General features: G+C 38.3%; 1 protein-coding gene across 2 annotated transcripts in view; it reads left to right on the forward strand.

Annotated features, from left to right (window-relative positions):
- Positions 1–363: 363 nt before the first annotated feature.
- LOC134743035 (serine/threonine-protein kinase STK11) overlaps positions 364–20,767 on the forward strand; it is a 33,603-nt gene continuing 13,199 nt past the window's right edge. Inside the window, exons 1-5 of one of the 2 annotated variants that reach the window (XM_063676306.1) lie at positions 364–1,125; positions 11,997–12,182; positions 14,009–14,145; positions 16,712–16,900; positions 20,044–20,442. In XM_063676306.1, the coding sequence (XP_063532376.1) occupies positions 583–1,125; positions 11,997–12,182; positions 14,009–14,145; positions 16,712–16,900; positions 20,044–20,442 (1,454 nt within the window). In that variant the 5' untranslated portion in view covers positions 364–582. The remainder of the gene's footprint in view (positions 1,126–11,996; positions 12,183–14,008; positions 14,146–16,711; positions 16,901–20,043; positions 20,443–20,767) is intronic. The other variant, XM_063676307.1, reaches the window with a different exon arrangement.

Genomic DNA, 20,767 nt, shown 5'->3' on the forward strand with positions numbered 1-20,767 from the left:
GTCGGTCAAACCAAACTGTCAGTAAATAAGAACAAAAAAACTATACTCATCCTTTTCTTTTGGGTGCTAGTACTAGTATAAGACAAAGATAGTATGATTCTCTCTGAAACGACAGTATTTTGACAAACTATATGTGGCTTAAACAGTCCGATACGAATGTTACTAGTCCATAGACTATAGAGTAATACGTAAATAGTTGAGAATAAAAGTGCCTTAACTACTTATTCATATTACGCTACACTCGATCTTGTCGCTTTGTTTTACAGTACTTTTTTGTAAAATAATGGAGTTAGTTACGTTCTTGACAGATTTAACTCCGTAAGAACTGTCATATTTCATTCATTCATCTTGCATTCATCATTCATCCTTGTGGTTTCGTCGAATTTCTCGGTTTACTTACAGCTTTATTTACATTTATCGAAATTAGAAAACGAAATAGTTTTATACCCATCCATTTTCAATACGTTTCGATTGAGAAATAGTGTTCAATGTGACTAGAAAAGAGCTTAAATTTGTGGCAAAGCGGCCTTCAATACGCACAGATTCACAGACATTTTTCCAAATGTATTGTTTTGATAGATAATGGATCCGAGAATGTGCAGAAAAATCAGTAGTAGTGAAAGTCTTCCAGATGCTGAAAATGTGGAATACGAAGTTGCGAGCATCATCGCGCCGCAAGAGAGCGAGGAAAACCTGCTGGAGGGCAGCCCCGAGCTGCGCTCCGTCACCTGGCTGGACGACGACCAGATCGAGGACCTAGATCTTAATTTAGACCAAACTAACCTATTTTTCCATAGAGTCGATAGTGCAGATATAATTTATAGAAGTAAGAAGAAAAAATGCAAAATGGTCGGGAAATACGTTATGGGGGACATATTAGGGGAGGGTTCGTACGGGAAAGTCAAGGAGATGTTGGACTCGGAGTCGCTGTGCCGGCGCGCGGTGAAGATCCTGAAGAAGCGTAAGCTTCGCAGAATACCCAATGGAGAGCAGAATGTGCAGCGCGAGATACAGCTGCTCCGGATACTTAGACATAAGAATGTGATAGAACTAGTCGATGTTTTATTTAATGATGAAAAACAGAAGATGTACCTTGTCATGGAGTTCTGTGTGGGTGTGCTACAGGTGAGTTACCTTACCTTTTAATAAAAAAACCGCATCTATTGACTAATAAAATTGTAATGGAACCTAGTTAAATACATTTATGATTTAAATTAATTAATCATTCATTCAATCAGATCTTGTATGATAACATTATTGTTAATTATCTAATTCATATCATGTATGAGAACATTATTGTTTATTATCTATTTCTGTATAGATAATATTCTCCAATATAATTTATACATTTATTAGTAAACAATTTCATCATAACAACAAGGAAGTAATTAAACAACACTGTTTGTCTAATATTGATATATGTTTGGCCAGCAAGTTGAGTGTTCGCTTGACCTTCCTCTGTTTACAGGATCAATATTTCCTACTGTCCAGCTAGCACTATACATTTTATACATGCTTGAGTGTACACGTTGTTGTTTACATTTACTTTGCCATTTCAAATAAGTCTGACATTAATATTACAAAGTTGTTTTTGAGCTGACTTAGTGGAATCCTATTTATTATTAGATTTTGATGTAAACAACTCTCATGTTATTTATCAGTTATTGTAAAGGTACTCCTGCAAAATGTTTTCTTGCCATTATTGTTATACTTTGTTGTAAACAGATAATGAACAGGCAGCAGCAGAAGTTGCTAAGCGGGTGAGGTGTTCAAAATGATCTTGACGCGACTTTATTGTTTAGAGAATAAGAGTGTGTCAAGGTAATTTTGAACACCTTGCCCGCTTAGCAACTTCTGCTGCTGACTGAACAATGTCTGTTTATAATACAATATTTAGTCAGTTGATTTGTCATGTTGAGATATTAATATAGTCAGAAACATATGTATTATGTATATGATTTTGACTAGCCAGCATAGTAGAGGGAGAGAGGTATAAGTATAGTTCATCACACATTTACATTTTAGAAACTTTAATATGATAATGTTTTTTAGGGTTCCGTACCCAAAGGGTAAAAACGGGACCCTATTACTAAGACTCCGCTGTCCGTCTGTCTGTCACCAGGCTGTATCTCATGAACCGTGATAGCTAGACAGTTAAAATTTTCACAGATGATGTATTTCGTTGTTATAACGAATACCAAAAACAGAATAAATTAAGTATTTAAGTGGGGCTCCCATACAAGAAACGTGATTTTTTGCCGTTTTTAGGGTTCCGTACCTCAAAAGGAAAAAACGGAAACGTTATAGGACCCCTCGTGCGTCTGTCTGTCTGTCTGTCTGTCTGTCCGTCTGTCACAGCCTATTTTCTCCGAAACTACTGGACCAATTAAGTTGAAATTTGGTATACATATGTAAGTTTGTGACCCAAAGAAGGACATGTAACGTAAACAAATGAATTTTAAACATCGGGTCCACTTTAATGGTAAATGACAAAATTAAAAAATGAAGTTTTTCTAACTATATCATGTTACATATCAAATGAAAGAGCTCATTGTGAGAATCTCAAATATATATTTTTTATAATTTTAGGAAAAACAGTTTAGAAGTTATTCAAGAAAATAGGCAATAATGACCATTCCCCTTTATCTCTGAAACTACTGAGTCTAAAATTAAAAAAAAAAAATAACCAAAATAGTTCTTTACCTCGGGAAAACCTTTTTTAAAGGGTTTTTTAAAGACGTTTCACATAAAAAATACATTGTTTAAATTGTGTAATGTACGGAACCCTTGGAAGTTCCAAGTTGGAACGCAAGTCCGACTCGCACTTGGCCGGTTTTTTGCGTAATGGTACGGAACAGTACAGTGGTACAGGAAGGGTTCTGTGCGACCCTTGAAAAAGTGACCAAACACACTATGCAAATCTATATCATTAATCAAATAAGTTTTTCAAATTCTATTTGTAGAACTAATTTGTCTTACCCTTGACAATCATTGAGTTTTTTCTTATTTTACAAGATCAAATAATACCTCATCAATATTTCATAATTCATAATTTATACAATCCATACTAAAAAGTCATGACTTTGTTCATTTTCCACAAAAATAACTACATTACATAATCACATAGGTCAAGAACAACAAATTTTAACCCTCGTTTTGCATGTTTTTCCTAAGAAGAATTATTACATAGACCTAGCATTACATAGACCAGCTATACGCGTGCGCCCGTAAGGGATAGACATAGATGACGTCATAAACGTGGGGATACCATATTGGTAAAAATTACCCCAATATTTGATATCACGTTGGGGCGATTACCCTGGAGGCAAAGTTAGCTTGTTTGACGGTATTAAAAAATTGTTAAATAAAATGTCAATGGGCCGTTCTTTTTAGGCGTATAAACAATGAAATACCTCCTATAATTCGCCCAGGTGGTACAAAACTAAACATGTTTAGTAAATAAAACGTAAAATAAAATGTTGTTTAACTTCCGTGTTGTTCACATTCAACGAAAACGCAAATGCAATTTTTCAACACACATTTATTTTCCAAAAAGAAGACATTAATTAAAAATACAATCTTATTATATATAATTACCAGCGGAATGTCGTTAGCTAGTTTGTAGCCGGTACAACGACATCTAGCGAGAAATTAAGTTATTAAAAATAATATGAATAATCCCTGTACATTTTATAATAACATATCGTTACCTAGTTTGCCGTGGGAACAGCGACATCTAGCGAACGATTGGGCAGGGACATACGTTGTACGCACTCAGTTTGTGGCCAGTACAGCGAAATCTAGCACAAAATCTTATTAATCTAACAAACATTAATCTTAACACTTTAACATTCCGCCCACCAAGGACAGAATGTCCTTCTATAGAGAGACCGCCCACCGTGACGTGACGGTTAGTTTAGTTTAATAAATAATAATTAAGTGTAATAAACATGCGGGACACGAGCAGTTAACTAGAAACAGGTAATATACACAATTTAGAGGTAGGTCGTTTAATTATGGAGTTCCCACATTTCAAGGACACGACTCTGGTCAGGTTATCTGACCCGGGGAACTTCTGAACGATTCTACCAAATAGCCATTTGGTTGGCGGTAAATCATCCTCCTTCACTAAAACGATATCACCAACTTCTGGCTCAGGAGTTTTGACCGCCCATTTATAGCGATGCAATAGATGTACTAAATATTCACTCGACCATCTGCGCCAAAAGCATTGCAGCATTCTCTGAGTCAACTGCCATCGTTTCAAGGAACTGATATTGGACTCTTTATAGTTAACTTCTGGTATTGTTACTAGAGCCTCTCCGATAAGAAAGTGGCCGGGAGTCAATGGACTTGGATCATTGGGATTGCTAGGCAGCACTGATATTGGCCTAGAATTCAAGCAGGCTTCAACTTGGCTAAGAAGAGTGGCCATCTCTTCATAGGTTAGAGTTGACTCACCGATGACTCGTTTTATATGAAACTTGGTGGATTTTATCCCCGCCTCCCATAATCCGCCAAAGTTGGGCGCTCGAGGTGGTATGAAATGCCACGTTGTTCCTTGCGTGGCCAAGGCTTCCGAAATTTCTTGAACCATGGCTGATTGTTCTGACTGAAATAAGTCTCTTAACTCTTTGGAGGCACCCACAAAATTAGTGCCATTATCACTATAGAGTTCAGCACAATAGCCACGACGCGCAACGAAGCGTTTGAACGTCTCGATGAAGCCTCTAGAAGTTAAGTCACTAACAACATCAATATGCACGGCCTTGGTTACCATGCATACAAAAAGACAGATATATGCCTTATAAGCCTTGTGACCTCTGCCTTTGGACGTCCTTAAATGAATTGGACCAGCATAGTCTACTCCGCTCCGGTAAAAGGGTCTGGCTGGAGTAATTCTAACTCGTGGTAAGGAGCCCATCAGTTGGGTTTGCATATTTGCTTTGTTTCTTACACAGGTAATGCATTTATGCACATGGGTTTTAACTAGATTTTTTGCACCTATGATGCAGTATGCAGCCCGTAGGTAATTAAGCATCAACCGCTCTCCCCCGTGCAGAGTTTTGTTATGTGCATTGGCGACTAATAATTTTGACAAGGGTGACGTATGTGGCAGCAGAATTGGATGTTTGATATCCTCTTCTTCATCCAGTTTTGCTAACCTGCCCCCTACTCTAAGCACTCCCTTAACGTCTAAGAACGGCGTGAATGACAAAATTTTTGAAGTCTTAGTTTTAATTAATCCGTGTTTTTCTATTTGGGAAATTTCTAGTTTAAATTCATTATTTTGAGCTATTTTAATGCAGGTGCTTAGAGCTTCGTTTATTTCGGACGCGTTTAAATGGTTACTTCGCGCTCTCGACTTCTCCAATCTCTCACTTCTTGATCTCAGAAATCTCCTGCAATAAGCTATTACTCTTATGAGCTTTTGAAGTGACGAATACTTACTAAGTATACATTCATCTACTAAACGCTGAGCGTGATGAGATTTAATAGTTTCTTCCAGGTGTGTTTCGTTGTCAGTTGGCTTGGTGTATATAATAACATGTTGTTGTAAGAACTGAGGACCATTTTGCCATAACGAATTGCCGATTAGTTCTGCTGGACGAACTCCACGAGATGCACAATCCGCTGGATTCTCCTTCGTCGAAACATGGGACCACTGACAAGGTTCCAGCAGACACAGAATTTCGGAAACTCTGTTGGCCACGAATGTCTTCCAGTGGCTGGGGTGCTTATTTAGCCATGCAAGAACGACGGTTGAATCTGTCCAAGCTCTTAGGTTGCTCTTCGGAACATTTAACACCTTTGCGACCTCCGTTAACAGCTTCGCTAGCAGTACGGCACCGCATAGTTCTAAGCGCGGTATGCTGACTTGTTTTACTGGAGCAACTCGAGTTTTGGCTGCAACCAGCTGAACTTTAATATCCCCTGATCCACTGATCACTCGAAGGTGCATGTAGCAGCGAACGCCAGCTTAGAAGCGTCTGAAAACCCATGCAACTCCACACGGACATCACCTGCTTGAACGTGAAGCCATCTCGGAATGATAAAGCCGGACAGTTGACTCAATTCCTCGCGGTAAGTATACCCATCATGTAATATTTCTTTTGTTGGTTCTTCGTCCCAACCTGTACCAGCTAACCATAACCGCTGAATAAATATTTTTGCTTTTATAACGCATGGTGCGATCCAACCCAAAGGATCGAAAAGTCGTGCGACGTCAGATACAATCTTCCTTTTGGTTACAGGAGCAGATACAGGTGGCAATGTGACTGAGTACTGAAACTCGTCCTTCGTTTTATTCCAGGTAAGTCCTAAAATCTTAACTATATTATCTTGTTTTATTTCCTGATTCCGTACTTCCCTTTCCAGCACTCTCTCCCCCTTCTCATATAAATCTATAGTTCTCTGTACGTCCTCTTTATTACTTGCCCATTTTTGCAAAGTAAAACCTCCTTTCTTAAGCAGAGCCTTCATGTCTTTATAAAGTTCTATACCCTCTTCTATGGTTTCACATCCTGTCATTAGGTCATCCATATAAAAACTACTAGCAACTCTTTTTGCTGCTATTGGGTGTTCATTTGTATGGTCAACGGCGACCTGATTAAGTGCTTTCACAGCAAGATATGGTGCCGATGCTGTTCCAAACGTAACTGTTAGTAATTTATAATCTTGTATTTCTTCGTTTTGGTTATCTCTCCATACAATGCGTTGATAGTCAGCGTCCGGATCAGCCACTCTTACCATGCGATACATCTTCACTATGTCTGCAATCAGACATACGGGATGCATTCTCCATTGCAGAATGAGATGACGTAACTCCGGCTGTAGTGTAGGTCCAACCATTAAACTATCGTTTAAGGATATACCTTTCTCATTTTTACAGGATGCGTCGAATACCACCCGGACCTTGCTAGTTGACTTATCCTCCCTTATAACAGCGTGGTGAGGTAAATACACAGACTGATTTTCACTTTCTCTAGCCGCAGGGACTAACACCATGTGGTCCAACTGTAAGTATTCTTTCACAACCGCTGTATACTTTTCTTTTAGATTATTGTCTTTAGCAAATTTCCTTTCCAGTGACTTTAACCTCTTAATAGCAATTTCTCTTGAATTTCCTTCTTTACAGGCTGGACTCTCGTCACGAAATGGTAATTTAACTACATATCTGCCAAGGTTATCTCGTGTAGTTGTAGCTGCAAAGATGTCTTCACATCGCTGTTCTTCGGTCGTCAACATCTCTTTTGAGTTTAATAAAGGTTCTGATTCCATCTCCCAAAACCGTTTTATTATTTCGTTGTCCGTATCCACTTGTGCATGCAATACAATTTTCCTTTCATTATTATCTGCTGAACCTCCAGACAAGATCCATCCAAAACTAGTACACTGCGCTATTGGAGTTCCAATAGGACCCTTCTTTACACCCTCCTGCAGTATCTGGGCATATACTTCTGCTCCCAATAAAATATCAATTTTATTTGGTGTGCCGTAACCGGGGTCAGCCAGAACCAAATTCTGTAAATGTGGCCATTCCGACACATCTACCTTGCGTGCAGGGAGCATCGTTGTGATTTTCGGCAACACATATGCCATCAACTGAACATTGAAATCCGGATTTATCAACGATTTGAGTTTCAATAATACCATGTAACTTGTCGTTACCGATGCTTCGTCTAACATCGTTATTGTGGACTTGATGGGAATCTTTTTTAGGCCTAATCCTTGTACTGTAGCCTCTGTAATGAATGAGGATTCAGACCCTTGATCTATAAAAGCTCTATAAATTTGAAATTGACCTGTCTTAGACTCGGCTTTTACCAAAGCTGTAACTAAGAGGACTTGGTGCTTTACCTTTCCTTTAGTGAATAGAGTTACTTGTGGCGATTGCGACGTAATATCGTTAGCTGAACTACCAGCCTCCACCTCTATCTCAACAATTTCCTCAGAGGACGCTGCAACTGCTTGATCTACGTTCCTTACATGAGCAGTTGAAGTTGAAATCCCCTTCGGATGAAGGAGTGAATGATGCCGTTTATTACAAATGCGACAATTCATGGTAATTTGGCAGAACCGTACAGAATGATTGGCCCCTAAACAATTATAGCATATACGATTGTTTGCTACGAATTCGTGTCTTTTTTCATAATCTTCCGCAGCAAATTTTTTACAGAAACATAATTTATGATTCTCACTACAAAATTCACACACTACATTTACAGAATCGTTAGCATAAAACGTTTTTGAACTGGTCGCATTAGAAGTTGATGGCTTAACATACATGTTTTTCCCTTTACTTCCAGGCTCAAGAAACTCTAAAGCTCGATACCTACTGGCCAAAAAATCTTTGAATTGTGTGAATGTGGGCAAGTCATTAGGGTTTACATTCGATGTGACACTTAATTCCCACTGCTTACGAGATTCTGGGTCCAATTTTGACGATAGTAAATATATAACAATAATATCCCAAGTAGATACATCAATCCCTAAATTAGTCAACGCGCTCAAGCAATCGGAAGACGTATCCAAAAGTTCCTTTAAGTGGCTAGCCGATTCCGTATTAGCGGTACGTTGGTTTAATAAACGTTTCAAAATGCTATAAGAAAGGTACTTTTTATTACTATATCGCTCTTCCAATAGCTTCCAGCACGTCGTGTAATTTGCCTCTGTTGTCGGTGTATACCTAATTATTTGCTCTGCCTCCCCAGTCAAGTACCCCTTGAGATAATGCAACTTTTGAACGTTATCTAGTGATCTATTATTGTGAATTAAGGATACAAATAGATCTCTAAATGTTATCCACTCGGTGTACTTGCCTGAGAAGCTTGGTATACTAATCTTTGGTAGACGAATATGACTTTGGTCATTATTCACAACACTAAGTTCATTTGATTTACTTATGGTTGCTGGCTGAAGATTAGCCAAAATGAGTTTTAAATCGCACTTATATTCCATATACATTTCTTCGGTTGTATTATAAACATCCTTTTTAATGTAGTCTTGAGATTTTAGCAACGTCTTGTCTATTGTTTGCGATAGTTCTTTATGCCCAACTCTAAACTCTGACCACAATTGTTCTAACAGTTCTAATCTTCCCTCCACATAAATTTGTGTAATCCGATCCTTTGGTGACTTTTTGAAATTAACCTTTGCCTTAGAAATGCGGTCTGAGATTTCCTCTTGATAAGAAATTAATGATTCCATAGTGAACACAACTTCAACTTAACTTACAAATTTTAAATATAGTAAGTGTCAGGTAACTTGTAAACAACACAACTGATATACCTAATAACAGATATTCTAACTACAATCTCCACTCCGCAAATTTTTACAAGTGCTTAAAATCATACAAACAACACCAAATAATTCTAAGTCCAATTCAACTTCTCAAAAATTTTTACAAGTGTTTAGGACTCTGTAGAAAATCGGGCATGGATTCCCCGTACCTCCGTTTTTACCGTAACTATTCTAAGTCCTTAAATTAAAGTTAGTAATTTTTCTAAGTTCAAATTAAATTATCACGAAATAGTTAAAGTCCCAAATTCACTAGATGTTAGTTGAAATTATCTTGACACTTCCTTTTTTTTCTCTAAGTTTTAATCTTCAATGAATTAAGGTTCAATTTTGCATAAATGATAATTCTAAGAGTACTCACGGTCTTCACTTTGCATCACTCAACTGAACATAAACAACACTGTGACGTAGGAGCTCCTTCCTCGTTGATCTCTCCTGACGGATGCGTCCTTGCCGCACCGCCTGTGACTCAGCCTGGACACCGCTAGATGGCACCACTGCACGCTGCTTCACTGAACTCGTTCTCGTCTCCGTCGTATCCCTCTGAACAGCGATCCACTGCTACTATGGGAACGAAGCGAAGAATGGCTCCACGCACTGACTTTTAATTTAGTCGCAACTAGCGCCAAAACTGTCCGATTCGTAAGGACCAATGTTTAACTTCCGTGTTGTTCACATTCAACGAAAACGCAAATGCAATTTTTCAACACACATTTATTTTCCAAAAAGAAGACATTAATTAAAAATACAATCTTATTATATATAATTACCAGCGGAATGTCGTTAGCTAGTTTGTAGCCGGTACAACGACATCTAGCGAGAAATTAAGTTATTAAAAATAATATGAATAATCCCTGTACATTTTATAATAACATATCGTTACCTAGTTTGCCGTGGGAACAGCGACATCTAGCGAACGATTGGGCAGGGACATACGTTGTACGCACTCAGTTTGTGGCCAGTACAGCGAAATCTAGCACAAAATCTTATTAATCTAACAAACATTAATCTTAACACTTTAACAAATGTATTATGGGTTTTAATTTAAAGAAATCACAAATCGCAATCACACCAATTAATGTACACCACATTTAATCTTCACAACATTTGTTTATTTATTTTTTGGAATTAGAAGTACGAAAAAACTTCGAGGTCAAAATTACCCATAAAATTATGATATTTTCATCTGGTATCCCTAACATGATTGTTATGCAGCTAAATTAAGAAGAAGTTTAAAAATGGCTTTTCTCAGACTCCTACCTACCTACGTAATTTGGGCGGATAATTTTACAAATGTTTTGTTAATTTGCGTAAATAATTGTGATATTTTTATTGAAATCGTTTGATTCCACATTGCTTTTAATGTAACGTAATTTTACGATGTTATTCTCACATATTGCGTTAAGAGGAAGGTGTAAAATACCGTACTTACGTGTGAAAGGTTATGATCTCATATTTTTGCTCAGAGCGGCTATTACAGCCGATTACAGAACAATTCACCAGTATTTTATTAAAGTTCAAGCATTCAAAACGCTAACCATCACTATATTTCATAAGAGAAAGCACAATTTCATACAAAACAACGATAATTAAACAAGCAACGAACAAACATGACATGTCACGTACTTATTTGTTTGCCACAACCTCGGTTGTGGCAGCGGTGGAAAAGTGAAACTATGACAAGGACAAACAATAACAGCGCTTTCTCTGCTACTCCTACTGAAAGATACATAAGACTATCCCGTTCGGTCATTTTCCCCCACTCCTCATGACCGATCCAGTTATACTAGATTCATGAATTATTATTATTATTTAATAAGCAGACAGGCAGTTATGGCAACTGATATGGCCTGTATCCAGTAATCATAAAGATATGTAGTTATCATGAACGAGTATTAGATTTAGTGTTATGCTTGTCTAATTTATTTTTAAACTGGTTTACATTTTGTGCTGAAACTACGTCTTCTGGGAGTTTGTTCCAAGCCCTTACTACTCGGTTGCTCAGAAAGTGTTTGTAAGGGTTACTGTGAGACCTATGCCTTTCTAGCTTTAAGTGATGACCTCTCAGACGGTCGCATTAGTAGGACAATTGAGCGCCACGGAGACTTGAACTCACTACCTTGACTATTTTGTGTGCATTAAGACGAAAGTGGAGGACCCGCGCTAAATCGGCTTTTCATACAAACATAGTCCTCATTTTCCTCTGGATATTAACATTATTGAAAATATTTTGTCACAATTTGTTGTATATCAACCACAGCTATGCCCCTACGTTTGATTATATCGAATTTTTAATTATTATAATAGTTAGGAGTATTAAATTTTTTGTATGAAATCTGTTTTTCGCTCCTAATTTTTGCTATAATCAAAAAATCCAAAAAAGTCAAACGTAGGGACAAAGCTATGGTTAATTAATATACATCAAATATGTAAAAAAAATAAAATGTCAATATCCAGAGAGGAAAATGGGGACTACGTTTGTATGGAGAATTAGCCCAGTGGCGTAGCGTGAACTAATCTAGCCGTGGGCGAAATCGCATCCGCGAGGCCCTTTTCTTTCACTGTGCCCGAAGAGGCCTCGCGCGAGGCCCCCTTTGGGCGACGGCCCACTTCGCCCACGCCTAGCTACGCCACTGAAGCGGCCGTCCCATTTCCTCTTAAAGGTTTAAACAAGTGGCATATTTCTTTGTTACCAGGACATGTTAGAGTCAAGTCCGGGCAAGAAGTTCCCGCAGCAGCAAGCCCACGATTACTTCACGCAGCTACTAGACGGGCTGGAGTACTTGCACGGGCAGGGAGTTGTGCACAAGGACATCAAGCCGGGGAACCTGCTGCTGACTCTCGACTCCACGCTGAAGATTACAGATTTTGGTGTAGCTGAGGTGATTCTAAAAATTATTCATGACTGTTTTTTTATCTTAAATTATTCATTATTTTAGATTAATTTTACGCAATTCGACCTAGTCCATAATACACTGAACGATATATGAATCACTAACACTTTATAAAACAAAGTCTCCCGCCGCGTCTGTCTGTGTGTATGTATGTTCGCGATAAACCTACTGAACGGATTTTCATGCGGTTTTCACCTATCAATAGTGATTATTGAAGAAGGTTTAGGTATATAATTTGTTAAGGTTTTGTGTAACCCGTGCGAAGCCGCGGCGGGTCGCTAGTATAATAGATAAATAATTACATGGAAAACATCCATAATCACCTACTTAAGGGAAAAACATTGAACCTGGATTTTTGGTGGCCGGGTGGTCTAGTGTCAGGACACAGGACGTTAGCCGCGTAAGCTGAAGACGCGGGTTTGATTCCCGCCTCAGCCACCGGTGGACTCGCTCACTTTTTCTTTAGTGTATGTTATCTATTTCAGTTTATAATTTATATATAGTAGTGTTACTACTTAAAAAACACAAATCAACAAATATTTCATAAAATAATTTGATTTGTTCCCTAGTTGTATTACTTAGGAATATGAAGTCAAAAGAGTATAAGACTCCTAGCTATATAATTGTTACATATTTGCTGTGACTTATTTTTCCGTGTTTTTCAATAAAAATACGAGTAAAGATTGTTTACTCTTTCTCTAATGCTAAAAAAACGAGGTATAGTGATAAACCTAAATAATTGCATAATATTGTCTTCGGTTACCGCGATAGTTACTCATGAAATAAAACTATGAAAACCCGTTGACCACGAACGCTGTAAAGAGTTCGAAACGTCGGGATGTATTATAAATTCAATATACGCGCTAAATAATTGCCTTTACCGAAATTCAAACCTCTAAAATTAAGGACCTTCAGGTTCGTAGACACGCCCATTTTCTATCCATTCATCAAGGGTATCTAAATTACAGTTATATAAAATCCAACATTCCCTTATGTTGATAGATAGTTAAATATTTGTGTACCGTTTCGTCATCGCGCAATCAATTAATACAGAACGTAAATAAAAGTTATCCAATGCCAGGTAAATATCGCAACACATAAATAAGATGACAATAGATAGCTCGAGTAGATCGTGGATTGTCAGTTTTGTGTAATGATTTATTGATGCAATCCTCTTTAGACACAGCTATTGGGCAATACAATCGAACTAGATAGAAGTCTCTTTGATTATAGGTCGAGATGTTGCTCTTACATCTCAAAAATCTCAATTCAGGGTGGCTAAAAAATAAGTGTATTCCCATTGGTTTTGGGATTATACTGAGCAACTTTTACTATGGGACCAATCACGTATCGCAAATATTGCCCTCCCGTGGAAAATGGAGCAGCCAAAATGTATAAAACAGCCAAATTTTTTTTTGCGATTTCGGGGTTGATTCCATAGTAAAAGTTGCCCAGTATAATCCAAAAACCTCCCTGGCAACGGGAATGCACTTATTTTTTTGCCACCGTGTATAAGTCAAAGTCAATATATTCTTTATTCAAATAGGCCTAGCAACAAGCACTTTTAAATTATATTACGTACAACCCGCTTTCTGAATTATAGCGTTAGTACATATTTATTGGTGGTATGCAATTATGTATCCTGTTGCTACGTTATTATTTTGCGTACCAAACGAACTGCGGTTTTAGAGAAAAAAAGTATTGGTTTCTTGGTTTGAAGGTTTTGCAAAAAAAAAGAACTGATTTCTTACCGATAGTCTTATTAACATCACATCAAATTTCCAGCCAGACTACATTAAGGATTCTGGTTGCAGGCACTAGACATGTTCTTGCCGGAGGACACGTGCTACACTGGGCAGGGCTCGCCCGCCTTCCAGCCACCGGAGATCGCTAACGGCGCTGAGCAGTTCTCGGGCTTCAAAGTCGACATTTGGAGCAGCGGCGTCACACTGTAAGTTCTCAATTGTCACTGTAATTCATCTCTCAACCAATTCACTACACATCTCTTTCTATTTAGTAATACTGTGCAAAAGAGACAGAAGATGTCTCGTGAGAATTGCGACTTCACAACTACACTTTGCGCATGAAGTCTGTACTAGTCCGTAGATTCGAATCGGGAGGATGTGAGTCGTGGGTATTTGACGCGGGGGCGCCAGCGGAAGCGAGATTTGCGAGATCATTTTGCATCCTCGGACCTCGTGTTCGAGCTACTCAAGAGAGAAGAGGGGAGATAACTTTTCGGGAATGGGACCGAATTCGGAGTTGTAGATTTACTGATACTATTAAATCTCTTACGACGCCTAGCAGAATTCTTTTTTTATTTATTGGAAAAATAGATTTTTTGCTTTAAAGTCTGGATTTGAAGCTGTACCGTTACATTCTAAGTTCAACATCACTGTAAAACCTAGAGGGTAAAAAACCTTGTAGGGTCTTCAAAAACGAGAACACATTTTTAGGACTGCTAGAATGCTTCAAAGATTCAAAGATTTATTTGTTCAAAATAGGTATGTTTAAGAGCAACCACTGTACAATACTTTTTTGGATAAATTATTTGTATTTGTAAGATATTAAATAAATATTTCAGTATTATTATGTCGTGCCTATTGGCATACAAATTCAATAAAAATACACACTCTAATCATAATATCACAGACAAACAATAGTCAAAACAGGGTTATCTCATGCAGTAGATCTTAATTAGGTAGGTACCTAATTAGAAAAATAATTATTATGATAATAGTGGTCAGGATCCATTGTCAAAAGTTCAATACATTTTCATTTACAAAGCAGTCAAAAATTCATGGTCTTCGGCCGCTTACGGCGATGAACAGATTCGAGCTACAAGATAGACATTTGGAGCAATGGCGTTACGTTGCAGTGGCGTAACTAGGCGTGGGCGAAGCGGCCCCTCGCCCACGGCCTCGCACTTATCGGGGCGGGGCCCCGCGGGAGGCAACCCTTTTTATTACTTTGGCAATACACAATGAAAGAAAAGGGCCTACAGCTAGATTAGTTCACGTTACGCCACTGTTACATTATAAGTACCTAATTTAGCAATACTTGATTACTGTTACCCTCCGACCCAATGGACATTAAACCTTCAACGGCACAATTGGTGTAGCGCTACATTGTAAGTTCGTTCAGCAATATCACGGTAATGTCACCTGACCGTGCATGCCACGTTGTTTACGTCTAGCTAATCCACTCGCCGATAAATCTATTAAAAGTATCATCATAAATATGTATCACGAGTATGTGTGTTGAATGTTTAAAGTGTGTATTTTGATTGGACTAACTATGTAAATATAAGACTTAAATAATTGGCTAACTGCTTCTTTTTTGAAAAACCCTATACCGAAGTTCTTCGATGAAGCCTCTTTAATCTCCTTGGATAATTTTTACAATGTATTGAAAACTGCAGTAGATTATACTAGTTTTTTTTTCTAAATCAGCAGTTGCTATTAATATCTACACAAATATTTATAGTTTGATATTGGTAGCCTTTTGTATGAATCTGCGCATGAACATATTTGAGGTGACTCACATACTATACGTGTTTCTGGTTTCAATACAAGTGTTAGGCAACAAAAGCTATTTTCGGACAATGATCCGACGAACGCTCTGGATCCATTCCATTTTGGATTTGCATATATATTTAAGTATATTGTATCGCAAGAACGTTATATACTTATTTTGTGCGAAATTCAAAAGGATGCAGGCATCTGAAATGTTTGTGTCCCGTTTATGTTATTGTTCCATTTAAAGAAACGCTTTTTGAATACGCCATGCATTATTTATTGTTTACAAGGAAACTGCTTAAGAATTAGGTATTATGTATGACTATAAGATGTTTTTTCCTTTTTATAATCGCATGTGCTACGCGTTTGTATTGTATATTATTGATAAGAGAGACTTAATAATAATAAGTAGGTTTATTTACCTTCTTATTAATTGTTTTGGCATGTGTAGGTACTTATACTTAAGTTAAGAATACTTAGCTATTGTTGGTCGTATGTACCTAAACCTTTAAAAAACGTTTTTCTTTCAGGTACTTATATAAAAAAAACTTTTTATACTCGTATATGAATTGCTGATTGCCATTTGTTTCTATTACATTTAAATAAGTATAGGTAAATCAATTTAAATTCCCGGTGAATAGTTATAGTAGTTACGAGTACACACGAATTAGTTATAAAAAGATTAACGTTGTAGTTATAAATATGTATATAGATGGCACAGCAAATATTCCGTGCTAATAGATGGCTTTGTTGTCCTTTTTAATTTTTTTATCGTCTCAGGAGGTTCTAAATTGATTAGTCTATTTTTTTATGTATGTTCCCCAATTTGTAGTAGAAAGCTCGACCAATAAATTAACCTTTGTTTGAAATACTTTTTAGTTATTATAAGTAAGGATCCGATATCACACGTGTTTTGGGAATTTGCACATTTATTTGTTTTCGCAAAGTAAAAGTACCATTCTACAAGATTATTCTATTGTACAAGCACTTTGTCCCCAGATACAACATGACGACGGGCCGCTACCCGTTCGAGGGGGACAACGTGTACCGGCTCCTGGAGGCGATCGGTCGCGGCGAGCCGGCGCCGCCGCCTGCGAACTTAGGGCCCACATTACGGTCCCTACTTATTGCGATGTTGCAGCGCGAGCCGCTGCGGAGGCCTAGCGTTCATGAGATCAGGAGACACGAGTAAGTAGACAAACAAGTACAGCAACAGTAGCTAATCGCTCTCTGTCTTTTCTTACTAGACTGAAAGAGGTTTGTGAGCCTAGGCTACCTACGGTCACTACTAACAGCAGCATCGTTATTCGCTCAGTCTTTTCGGACAGTGAAAGTGAAGCACTGTATATCGAGAGTCTACGCTGCGGTCGCAGCTCATCGCAATGCTGTAGTGTGAGCCGTAGAAAACAAATGTATAATAAACAGCCATTTTGTTTTCGCGATTTCGAGGTTGGTCCAATAATAAAAGTTGCTCAGTATGACCTTGTATATTCACTTCGCAAAATATGGATAACGGTTGAAACAACATCCTGTTAATAGAGTTATACGTTTTAAATAGAAAACATTTTCTTCTTCTCCTTCTTCTCGTGTCGATGGTTTCAGACTGTGCGGGACCAGAAGGTAGCGACTTTTATCGCCCTGTCTGTCGCATCACGGAGGTCCCGCTCAGAGCAGGCCTGCGGGCACGCTGGACAGGATATCATGTGCTCCATGTGTTTGTGGAGCCGTCTCACATGGGCATTGGGTGTCTGAGCCGCTTATCAGCATGTTCAAAACATTTTATTACGTTTAAATCTGACATTCTGCGGAGTCCTTTTTCAATCTGAGTTACGTAACTATTACGGTCGACGCTAATTGCGTATTTAATTTTCGTACAATGTTTTTATCTTGTTTGGAAATTCCAATAATACAGAGATCATTATTTATATATCCAAAGTGCGGGTACAAATAACTAAGCAAACACCTGAACAAATAACTCACTAGCATTCCGCCACCTCAGAAAATTATTGTGTATTGTTTAACAGAATTCTGGTGGTAGTTGTAATAAAAGGATAAACTTTAATATTTAAAAGGTATTTTTTTAATTCTAACTACAATACATATACCTACTTCTATATGTATTTACAATACTTGATTATAAACAACATTTTTCATTTTGTCAACCGGGGTGTATATTATACGTATATTTCTTCGAATTTCCAACTCTAGAGCAAGGTACGTAACTACGTATAGTTAGCTGACCGTGAGAAAAACATAGGGAATAGGGATAGGTAACTGGAAGTGCTTGTCGAAAATCTCCTGAGAGTATGAATAGTACACAATGTTCTAGAATATTCGATAACATTCGTGTGTTCTGGAACGTTGCACAATGATCTGAGACATCCTTTATTATGCAGTAAAAAAACTTTGACCTTCAAAGTGTTAAAAGCAAAAAAAAAGATTACCTAATAGGTAGGTATTATACAATCCAAAACTAATTGGCATCAACTTTTAGGTGTTTGAGAAAATAAGAACCATAGGTAAAGGAATTTTAAAAGAATATTTTATGACATAAGAATTTATATGATTTAGAAATAAGACATTTTATTTTTAAACTGATTATGAGCCTCGTAGCTCGAAATAAATGTTTTTTTTTTAAAGGTACATTAGGTACGTAACGTAGTTTGAAGTCATGATTTTCTATTTTGTAAACAAGTCATGACAAAAAAGGGGTCATTCATTGATTGCATCACACGTTTAGGGTGGGGGGGCAAATGTGGCATGTTGTAACAAGGGGGAGGGGGGAGTCACAAACTTTGTAACGTCACTAACTTATTTAAGTTGTTTTATTCGCTGTACAGTTAAATAACATGTTTTTGGAACGATAATCGTTTTAAATGATTTAAATTTTTTACCCTTATCTGTTTTGGGTTATAAAATTACTAATATTTCTTTTGCCAAAAATATTTTGATAAAATATTAATAATACTTAATTCGTTTTGCCGATTTCATTGAAAAAATGTAACGTCACACCAGGGGGGAGGGGTTTGCCAAATGTAACCAAGTGTGATAAGGAGGGGGGGGGGGGGTCAAAAAACCTCGAAATTTGCGTGACGTACTTAATTAATGGATGAACCCAAATGTACTTTGTGTGGTATCGTTAATAATTCAAACAAAAACCATTTTTGAATTTAATTGTGAACTAACTAATAATTGCTAATTTTTGCCAGAAAAAGTTATATGTCTAATTTTTAGTACACATTGTACACATTTAAAATATCTACTTAAATTAAATGGAGTGATTCTAAAAGAAGTAAATTGTATTTATTACACACTTTTATTTAACTTCACTGCGTATATACCTTTGTATATATATATATTATATAGTCCCTCAAATCTTGTAACTAAAATTTGAACCAAACGGACTTAACGGAAACGGAGCTTCGTAACATCCCTGGTTTATGTGTCGTTTTCAAGTAAAAGGTACCACATTGTCGCTTGCCATACGCGGCACGCACATTGTACACTTTCTTTTATATTATATATTGATTGCGGTAGGCAAACAGGCTTACTATGAAATAATTTAACTTTGTTTACAACGGATTTATGATGCTTTTTATGTTTATTGCACAGATTAATTTAACAATACAATAGGGTTGTGGACACATGTTGACATGTATAACTAAATCCAGCTAAATAGATAGAAAATGAGCAATTTATCACAATAAATTGGAAACTTAAAAATATATGGGAATAATAAGAAAAATACAAGACCTCAGTTTCAAATTTTTTTAAACTTCCAAATAGGAAAAAAGTAATGGTACCATTCTATTCCTTACATTTTTTTAAAAAAAATATTGTGTGGCAACAATATTCATAAATAAACGCAATATTTTACCGACAAAATCGCAATTTCCTTCTTTTCCATACATCGCAACAGCTTCTAAGCAAAAGCGACGTTACACAGTGACGTCACGGTGTATTGCCATTTTGTTAGAAGGGTTTCGTCAGTAAAGTGCGGGTGCCAGATTTTGACCATCATTTGTGACTTTTGTATTGCTTTAAGACAATGGGTCCCGTACAGACATTTGATCCTCAAAATAAACCTGATCGATTGATACCATTTATAAAAAATAAAATAAACCGGGCAAGAGCATGTCGGGCCATGCTCAGTGTAGGGTTCCGTTGTTAGTGTTGTCACCCTTCCGTCACAATAGGCTAAACTGGAGCTATTAGTATAGAAGATTGTTAACAACCCTTTGGGTACGGTTTTTACCCTTTGGGTACGGAACCCTAAAAACTACAATACACGAATATGAGAGGATATGAAACGAGTGATTGTTTGTTTTCAGATGGGTTCAAGCGACGCCGCCGCTGGAGGCCGGCGAGCGAGCAGTGAGCCCTCGATCACGGCGCTCCGACGACCTGCACACCTCCACCGTGCTGCCCTACCTCGTAGAGCGGCACTACGGCTCGCAGGACTACTTCACCGGCGACCTGCACCACGGTCAGTGCCACATCATCTCAGGCGAGCGACCCTCCACGACCTGCACACCTCCACCGTGCTGCCCTACCTCGTGGAGCGGCACTACGGCTCGCAGGACTACTTCACCGGCGACCTGCGCCACGGTCAGTGCCACATCATCTCAGGCGAGCGACCCTCCACGACCTGCACACCTCCACCGTGCTGCCCTACCTCGTGGAGCGGCACTACGGCTCGCAGGACTACTTCACCGGCGACCTGCACCACGGTCAGTGCCACATCATCTCAGGCGAGCGACCCTCCACGACCTGCACACCTCCACCGTGCTGCCCTACCTCGTGGAGCGGCACTACGGCTTGCAGGACTACTTCACCGGCGACCTGCACCACGGTCAGTGCCACATCATCTCAGGCGAGCGACCCTCCACGACCTGCACACCTCCACCGTGCTGCCCTACCTCGTGGAGCGGCACTACGGCTCGCAGGACTACTTCACCGGCGACCTGCGCCACGGTCAGTGCCACATCATCTCAGGCGAGCGACCCTCCACGACCTGCACACCTCCACCGTGCTGCCCTACCTCACAATACGCGT

This window comes from Cydia strobilella, chromosome 7, assembly GCF_947568885.1.
Source record: "Cydia strobilella chromosome 7, ilCydStro3.1, whole genome shotgun sequence".
Lineage (NCBI taxonomy): Eukaryota > Metazoa > Arthropoda > Insecta > Lepidoptera > Tortricidae > Cydia > Cydia strobilella.